The sequence below is a fragment of the Nanorana parkeri genome, unplaced genomic scaffold, assembly GCF_000935625.1.
Source record: "Nanorana parkeri isolate BGI_ZX_2015 unplaced genomic scaffold, ASM93562v1 scaffold405, whole genome shotgun sequence".
Classification (NCBI taxonomy): Eukaryota; Metazoa; Chordata; class Amphibia; order Anura; family Dicroglossidae; genus Nanorana; species Nanorana parkeri.
The window spans coordinates 427167-437003 of NW_017306673.1; the positions used below are offsets into that span (position 1 = coordinate 427167).

The 9837-nt window shown below is 44.1% G+C and overlaps 1 protein-coding gene across 9 annotated transcripts in view; it reads left to right on the plus strand.

The window, feature by feature from the left end:
* EPN1 (epsin 1) overlaps positions 1-9837 on the plus strand; it is a 60801-nt gene that overhangs the window by 23744 nt on the left and 27220 nt on the right. For all 9 annotated transcript variants that reach the window (XM_018559592.1, XM_018559595.1, XM_018559593.1 and 6 more), the window contains exons 2-3: positions 2657-3159; positions 4003-4252. In XM_018559592.1, coding sequence (XP_018415094.1) covers positions 2932-3159; positions 4003-4252 — 478 coding nt within the window. In that variant the 5' untranslated portion in view covers positions 2657-2931. The remainder of the gene's footprint in view (positions 1-2656; positions 3160-4002; positions 4253-9837) is intronic.

Consider the following 9837-nt stretch of genomic DNA (forward strand, 5'->3'; position numbering starts at 1 on the left):
GCGGGTCTGGCAGCGGCGAGCGTGAGGTGGGGAAGAGGTGCGGCGCGCAGCGTGTGTGGAGCCGTGAACAGGGCCAACTGATCGGAAGCCGATTAATCGATTATTGAAAAAGTTGACAACTTTTTCAATAATCGATTATAATCGATTATGTCGATTAGTTGTTGCAGCCCTAGAGTCTTTGTTCCTTTGCAGAGATTTGTTTGCTCTGACACTATTTAAAAGAGCTTTTGACTTCTCTGGCTCCCTTTCAACTAGTTGTTCAACAGATTTGATTGACATCTGGTCCAGCTAGGTAGTGGATCTATTTTAATGTACAGTTTGTAGGTGGTAGATCAAAAACATTTGCCTGATAAATATTGTACAGCTTTAGTGCTGCATGATCTTGTATGGCTCTCCTATGCATGACTGTAGTGGACATCATGCTCTACTTCTCATTTTGCTTCTTTCTCTTGGGGCCCTTCAGTAGTGACATTTGCAAGCTGGAATAAATGGAAAGACCTGAGCTGTTAAGAGATAAGCGACAATCCAGCAGAGACCCCTCATAATGGCTGTGGCGGTTGGGTGCAACTGGGAGCTTTCCCTAAGCCTGAGCATGAATCGCCATTAAAGAAAAAAAACTGCAATATCAAATTGTCTATCCACATTAAAGGAGAACTATGGGGTTAAGTCTTTTCCCCATAGTTCTCCTTAGGGTAACGGCAGGACACAACTTGCGTCCTCCCTTCACCCTAGGCTCAGTATACAGCGAGCTACAGCTGCTCGCGGTATACTGAGACGCTGAAGCGGATCCCGACAATTGTGCCGGGATCCGCCCAGCTGCGTGACTGACATCTAGAGGCAGAGCCAGCTGTACCCTCCCCCGTCCGTTCCGCCAGTCAGCGCTGGCGGAGCGGGGAGGGGGGAATCCAGCCCCTCCCCTGTCACGGCAGAGAGCCGTGACAGGATTGAGAGGTGAGCGAACGCCGGTATATGTTCGCTCACCTCCCGATCTACTGAGCCGTCCTGTGACAGTCTCATTGTCACAGGTCGGCTCTACTGAGCCGTCCTGTGACAGTCTCATTGTCACAGGTCGGCACGAACTATGAGGTGAGTGAAAATCACTCATCCTCATAGTTCGAGCCGACCTGTGACAATGAAACTGTCACGTTGGCTCAATAGATCGGGAAGTGAGCGAACACATACTGTCGCTCACTTCCCGATCATCTCCCTGCAGAGAGATGCTCCGATCAGTCACGGCTCCCCGCAGGGATTCACCTCTCCACGCTCCGATCCTCCAGCACTGACTGGAGTAACGGAAGGGGGAGGGTACAGTTGGCTCTAACACTAGATAGGCAGAGCCAACTGTCACGCAGCTGGGTGGATCTCGACAGTAATGTTGGTGGTCCGTCTCGGCTGCAGCGGTCTCGGTATACGCGAGCTGTAGCTCGCAATATACTGAACTTTGGGTCAGGGGAGGACGCTAGTATATGTCCTCCCGTAACCCTTAAGAGAACTATGGGGAAAAGCACTTACCCCATAGTTCTCTTTTGAAGTCCCCCTTAAAACCTTTTACCGAAACACACAAGCCAAGTTCTGTTTATTTTAAACAGAACCCTAACACACCACTACAGTAGTGGCAATGGACTGGCACAACGTTGCCCCAGAGCACAGATGTGTGTATTGGGTTGCATTAAAAGATAATAGTAGTCACAACTTCTGTTCTGTAGAGTATGGAAGAGTTTAATCATGGAACAGATTTTTAATGCTGCCTGCAGCTTCATTACGGAGATTTCCCCTAATTTCCTGTTCTGTATGACACCCATTGCCTGCATAAGATGTAAGGGATATTTCCTTCATGAGAACTCGTACTTAAGGAAAACCTTGAACGAGACAGATGACGTAAGCAGCGCTGGCAAGGGATTTGTACTACAGCGTTAAGTGAGTATTAAAGATTTCAAAAGGTATTTAATTAAAAACTGCTGAATTTGGTGTGAGGGATTGGAAGTGAGGATTATGATGGATGACCTTCCCCCCAAGATGAGCATTAAAGAGACCCTGTCAGTAGGCCAAACATTTGCTGGTAAAAACACGTAAAAATCAAGTATTTGAAGTGCTTATTTGCAGTATTTTTTTTTTTCCTTTCCATAAAATTTTTTGTGTGTAAATCTGACTTCTAGACTTGTAGCGCATCTGACTTCTAGACTTGTAGCGCATCTTGTAGCCCTGTCACATTATGGCCTTTTCCTCTTCCTCTGTTTACTACTGATGGAACACATTGTACTTATACAGTGCTGCATACAGTAGTTCCAGATCTTGCGAAAGCCATATGGACCAGGATAGGGGCAAAGTCTCTAATTTTATCAGATTAATAAACATTATCAGGTTTATTTAACTTGTTTAACCCTTATTCTTATGAACAAATGAATAATATTAATATTCCATTTATCATTTTTCATCGGTATTGAGATGAATCAGAAAATGGTGTCTTAGTCACTCATATGCAGTGTGTGGGTACCTTGTGGTGAAAAAAGTGCTTCTCTGTAAGGAAAATGTCTTGCTGCAAGCTGTGTGTGTATATATAGTCTTTTTTAAAGTGTGTGTTCAACATTTATTATTATTATTATTTTCTTTTATTTCTACATGTGTAGCTTGCTCACAGATTGTCCTTGTTTTTCAGATGTTTCTCTAGTGCATTCACAATGCCAGGATTGTACGCTGCTGGAGAGCATATCTGGACATCTTGGCACACCTAAAAGGGGACGTGGTATTGACCTTGGATGTCCTAAGTGTCTTGTTTCCACTATTGAAGGCATTCTACTTGGGTTCTGCTGTTGACAATCTTCAGAATTTGAAGGAACTTTTGTTCTTTAAACTAATAATATATATAAAAAAAACTATATTAAGTGTTCCAGTCGTCTTTCCTTACTGCCACCTGTCACAAAAACAACCAACATGTCTACCTCCTCGCTGCGCCGGCAGATGAAAAATATAGTCCACAATTATTCTGAAGCTGAAATCAAAGTGAGGGAAGCTACATCGAACGATCCATGGGGTCCATCCAGCTCTCTTATGTCTGAGATTGCAGATCTCACCTACAATGTTGTGGCATTCTCTGAAATCATGAGCATGATATGGAAGCGTCTTAATGATCATGGGAAAAACTGGAGGCATGTGTATAAAGTAAGAATACGTTCTCATTTTCTGTTTTAATGATAAAGTACATCTCCAAATAGAACTGATAATAAAGGCAACACCACTCACATCTGGTAAGCAGGAGTCACTGAAGTGTGTACATTATGCTTCTGAGCTACCTGTCTTCCTATATGCCGACCCAAAGCCTTCTGGAACTTATGGCCTGCATCTTCCTTTTTATATTTTTCCCTGAAGTACACCTTCGAATGTAATTACTCCAATGAGATCTTCCACACTACTTACTACCTTGTTTCCTGCTTTGCCTATAGATTCATCCTATGTATCTTTTGGAAAAAAAAGCATTGGTTTGCATTAAAATTAAAGTTACGCCCACTCACCCACCTACCCTGATGCATGCTTTCCTCTTTCTGACATCAAATGCCTCTCATGGTTTCTACATCCTTGTATGGAGCCTTACTCCAACGGCCTATTCATGTCTAAGGGTCGTTACTGCACAGACATGTGTAAGATTCATGCACCAAGGCTGTAAACGGCATGGGAGGCCCCTGCTATCAGGAATAGCTTAGTAGCACTTGTCATTCCCATCCTGGAAGGATGAGTGGAAGCATAGGGGTTGCACAACTGGGCTTTTGTCAATTGTTGCTCCCTAATCATACTATGTGAGCATATAGCCTATCATGGCTGGGTGCATTAAAACCATGTGTACTTTTGCAAACTTTTTCAGGTACAATTGGTAACCCTCTCATCCCGCATACGTTTTCAGCAGTTTAGCTTAAGCTGCCCCTTGCATTCTTGTGTAAATGGCAATTGCGTCCTCCTTTTTTTTTTTTTCTTCATATTTAATTCCAGTAATCATTTTTTCAATTTCAGGCTATGACGCTAATGGAGTACTTAATAAAAACAGGCTCTGAGCGGGTCGCACAGCAATGTAAGGAAAACATATATGCTATTCAGACACTGAAAGATTTCCAATATGTGGACAGAGATGGGAAGGATCAAGGTGTGAATGTCCGAGAAAAGGCCAAGCAGTTGGTGTCTCTGTTAAAAGATGATGAAAGGCTTAAGGAAGAAAGAGCACATGCCTTGAAGACCAAGGAGAAGCTAGCACAAACCTCAACATGTACGTATATATGAATCCAGGAGTCTCGTACTGTGCTGACACTTTGTGTCAATTACTTGTAATATTGAACCTGAACATAGGGAAATGTTGACTTGGAAATGGCATTCAGATAAGTCAGTAAGTCCTGACTTAGTTCATGCAACTGTTAATATAAAATAAAACCCCATATCAAAGTTCATTATTGATTTGTCTCCACAGGCATTAAATACACATTATTCTGGGGCATTCAGATTAGAATTTCACCAGTCCTTTTACACCTGCTTTTAGATGGTTTGGTTCTTTTTAAAGTCACCCAGTTTATGGGCCTTGCACAAGGAAGACCTTTATAACTGGTTCTCCTCAAAGCTAGTTTTAAAGATCTTTTATTTTTTCCAAGCAATAAATGGTATCACTTATTTTCAGCTGTAAATTTCTGCTATCTCCCCAGTCACACTTGCATGCTGCCAATGTAGTTAATATGTGAAAGGATATGTACCTCATTGTTGTAACCTTTTAACTGTGGTTTTTAAGCTTAAATTCTGTATAATTGCATGTTTGTTTTTTATCAGATCTCTATGCGAATTCCTGAATTTCACAGCATTCTTAGTGTGGCAGCCTCTTCTATAGGAGGCCAGGAACATACGGCCCCATTCACACCTGCGAATGTGACTGATTGCATGAGTCTCGCAAATTCCTCCATGAGACCCAAGCAATCTTCTGCGGGTGTGAGGCGATGTACAATGCAATGACAGCTGCCACCACCCACAGCTTTTTGCATGTAATTGTGATTCCCCTGTGGGTGACCACATCTGGACACACTGCAAATCCATTGCTAGTTTATATTAGGGCTGCAACCAACTAATCAATTTAGTTGGTGTGGATCCCTAGTTCTCTCCTTCGCGCTGAGAACCAGTGTTTCATCGGTTCTGTGTGGCCCTCCGATCCCCACTGCTCCCTCTGGGGAATTGAGGGGACACAGACCCCCGCTCCCCAAACCTACCCTCCCCCCTTCAGGTCTCTTCTCTGCTGATTGACAGCAGGCAGTGGGAGGGTGCAATAACCAGCCTTCTATTTCAAATTGAAATGTCCAATAACAGGCTGGCTATTGCACCTGCCCTCTACCTGCTGTGTACATCTACCGGCTCTATTGTGTATTTTAAATAAAATGTTTTTTTTTTTTATCCTACCAATCGGGGAAAAGAAACAGCTCAACTAATAAATTATGAAAATAATCATTAGTTGCGACTGTAAGTTTATTGCAATTTCTGGTTCTGATGGGCCAATTTACACTAACTTCTTGTTTACTGGTTGCAATGTTGTCATGGTGGCAGGAAGGTAGGAGAAATTTCAGCAGGGTTGGTGCACAGACAGCAATAGGAAGCTGGGTGAGCCAACCTGTCTTTGGAATCTGGTCTTGAATATCAAGGTGTGGCACTTCAATTCTAGATTTGTTCATTTCTATCACAACCTAAAGTGTTGTAAAAACCCTTTGGTGTATAGAAGGGGCCAGCCCAATGTTGATCTTCTTCTTCTTCTTCTTTTTTTCTTTTATTTAAAATGTTTCAAAAGCATCAAAGGTACAGAATACAAAAAAGGCAGAGTAAATTTACATGGGCACCATAACAAGTAGGGTGGAGCAAGAGAAGAGTACAGTTTATAGCATGTTAAAGCTGATCACAGGCTAATGGTATATAAATAGGACAACCGGTCACAACTCCTGAGAGAATCCCCCCGGAAAGATGCAGGCCAACTGAGCAGATGAGACTATCCGGCAAGTTTGCTCAGGAGCATTTCTCTTTGCTGGAATCTGTGTCAGGCTCTCAGCTGGTCCATGCTTGGGTAATGTCATTGGGGGCATTTGGTGGAAAGCAGATTGTCATGCCTGCTGAGCTTTTCTCTTTGCTAGCATTCTTTATTCTTGACTGCCCAGGGTGTTGGATTAATAAATTCAGATTCCATTCAAGGTAATATACCAGAATACTCCATACAGTATGTGTTAACCTCATATGAACTGTTTGTGGTTTAGTCCTGCATTATGGTATTATTTTATCGTTGGGCCTGATTTACCAAAAATACACATTTTGTGTAAATTATTTTCTCCAGGGCAGGTTCACAAAAAAAAAAAAGAAGCTAAGGTCACCTGAAGTTTGGTAGCTGTTGGCAACGCCTTCACAGGGGTGTGGACATTTTTGAAAAACTACTTGTCCAAGAACTAAAGCGGGTGCCGAATCTACTTGTCCCTCATGACAATCTACTTGTCCTGATACAAAAAAAATAATTTTAACCAAAATCGTATTTAGCAGTGCTAAGAAGCGCTTCTCATTGGTCAGTGCCGTCAGGTCACTGCGTTGACCAACGAGTGCTTGCAATTTGCGAGCGAAATTCAGAATACATGGAACAGGTGCAGATAGTAGTACACCCGTACTGGTGGATGGGAAGGACCGTTTGCCGAAAGGTAAGTATAGTGGGAGGGAGATTTGTGCGGGTAATTCCATTTTCCCAAATTACTTGGGAAAGTGAATATACCCTTACGTTTGGTGCGAACGTGTGCGGTTGCATCCGCATGTATGGGGTTACATCTGCGTGGCAATCGCTGAAAAAAAAGGTAGATGTACCTATTTTCACGACCTGCACCGCGCAGTGTTTTTAACCGTGATCGTGTGGGATCGCCCGGGCGGTATTGCAGCAGGAAAACGCGCAATCTGCCTGGCACGACTGGGGTGCCATTAGAAAATGGCACTGACAGCACGATCGGTGGTGGTGTGCGATTCTGTGACCACCCAGCCATCTGCTCGGTTTTGTGCGCGATGACCGGGCAGTCACGGATCGCACACCCCTGCCGATCGCGCTGGCAGTGCCATTATTTTCTAATGGCACCCCAGTCATGCCAGGCAGATTGCGCGTTTTCCTGCTGCAATACTGCTCTGCCCGATCAGTTGCACACGATTGCAGTTGAAAACACTGCACGTTTATTTGCATGCAGATGGGGCAGTGGGGCTGGTTTTAATTTTTTTAAATTTGTATTTACTTTGTAAAAATGTTTCATTTGTTTTTATTTAGTTACATTTTTAATATTTTACTTTTTCTTTTCAACTATTTTTTTTTAAAACTTAACTGTATTGCTATCACGCAGGGAATAATAATCCCCTGTGTGATAGCATTTGGAGGAGACAGGTAGTCTTTATTGACCCTGCCACCTCCAACACAGGAGTTCTAGCACAGCTCTGTGCTAGAACTCCAGTGACAGGAATGAGCAGCGGCTGCCGGGGACAGAGGCTGAGGGAGGTGACAGAGCCTGTCACAGCTCCACCGTCCGGCTTTGTCACTGCTCTGTCACGGCTCCACGCTCTCGGCCCTCCACGCCCCCCTCTCGCAGCGCTGCTCTCGACGCTCATTTAAGAAAGAAAAAAACACGTAGTCTGTAGCAGGGCTATAATAGTAGAAAAAAAAACACTTGCCCGGCGCCCGGAACTAAATGTGTCGGGCGATACGAATTCCACACCCCTGCTTCACCTTTCATTTGGGGTTTATAAATCAAGCTGTCATTGTACGTTATAGTCTAGATCCTTGGTTCTCAACTGGTGGGTCGTGACCCTAAAGTGGGTTGCGACCCCGTGTTCAGTGGGTCGCTGTGTGCCTTCCACTTTTCCAGGTAAGAGGCTCCTCAGACTCTTCCTAGCGCAACACAGTCAGTTCTCCCACCAAGCAGCATTCAAAATATGCTGCCCGACACAGTGTGTCACCTTAAGGTGGGTTGGGGCTATAGCTGCAGGGGAGCTCCATCCATCCATACGTGCATTGCTTGCAGCTCCCTCGCATGTCCTGTAGAGGTGCCTGGACCGGAGGGACACCACATTCTGGCTCCCGGCACCTCTACAGGGCATGCAAGGGAGCTGTACAAGCAATGCACATATGGATAGAGCTCCGACACAGCACAGCAGCCCCACTGGACTTTAGGCTGAGGATCCTCTCCAGTACTCGTAAATTAGGGAGACTGGGTGGACCTTAACTACCTCCCGGCCGGCCGTTGTAAAAAAAACGGCGGGCCAGGAGCTCTCTAGATCTGAGCGGGCGTCTTTTAGACGTCCCCTCAGACTCGCTTGTATGGGGTAACGATCGCTGGTCCCGTGCTCCGCTGTGCACGGTGCGAGTCCGGGGATCAGAGGGAGATCTGTACACGAGCTCCCTCCGGTCCCCTCTCCGCTTCAAGAATGCGGAAGTGTTGTATATTACATCACTTCCGCATTCTTGTGCCACTCTCCAGTTTCAGAAGCTGATGGAGCAGATCTGTGCCTCACCTGCTTCTTTTGGGGGGTCCTAGGTGACATTAGGGGTCTTGGAGACCCCTGATGTATCCATAAAGAGGACCTGTCACATATTTTGCTATCACATAGGGGAGTTTTATTAGCCCCCGTATATGATAGCAATAAAGTTTAGTGAGAGGAAAAAAAAAAGTTAGTTCCCCCCCCAAAAAATGTAAAGTTACACATGAAAAAGAATAAAAAACAAAAATTGTTTTTAAAGTCCCCACCCATACATACACGCATGCAAACATGCGTCGGGGCGCATACGTGCAAAAACGACGATTGTGCCCAATACGCCGCATATGTTACATATCGCCGCAAACGTCACAGTGAGAGTAATCATTCTAGGGCCATCAATCACTGATAACACTAAACTGATGAGCTGTAAAAGCTTTTAAAGTGTCACCTATGGCCAATTTTGGGTATGGTAGTTTTCAGCGATTTCGCTGGTGCGCGCAATTTTAAAGCTTGACATGTTTGGTGTCTATTTACCCGACGTGACCCCGTCTTTTATATTTTACCAAAAAACTGGCTAATAATAAATGTTTCCTGACATAATGTAAAAAAAAAATTTCAGTAATTTTTCCTAATTATAGTAAAAAAATAAAACCCGTAGTGGTGAATAAATACCACCAAAACAAAGCTCTACCTGTCCCCAGAAAATTGTATAAAATTCATTTCAGTACAGCGTTGCATGACGGAATAAATGTCAGTCAAAGTACCGCAGCGCTGAAGACTGAAAAATGGCCTGGCCAGGAAGGGGGTCTAAACACTTGGTCTTGAAGTGTTTTTGAGGGCCCGTTCACACTAGTACAGTGCATTAATCGCACAGTCCCAGTCCTATGTGCTTTAATGCACTTTACATGCAATCGCACCTAATGGGCATTCTGGTGTGGGAGGTGCATTGCCATTCATTTGAATGGTACCCCAAACACACCTCCCACATGTTTGATCGCCCGCACCGGAACATGTGGTGCCGCAATGCATTGCAGTGTGACTTGGGTCACGACTTAAAGGAGAACTATGGGGTTAAGGCTTTTCCCCATAGTTCTCCTACACTGTGTGGAGAAATAAAAGCTTCTTGTGCAACATGAGCAATTCCCCTTATGCTATGCCTCAATGTGAAAATACCTTCAGCCTTTTTAGCCTAATCTCAATATATTTGTTTCTACATAATGATCTCTGCAGTTTTTTAACTGTGCTCTGGTGACTTAAATTTTTTTTTACCCCAAGTTTTTTTTTTAAAATTCAGCAACTGCATAGGAAAAGCAGCACAAAGTGTGTGTGTGTGTGTGTGTGTGT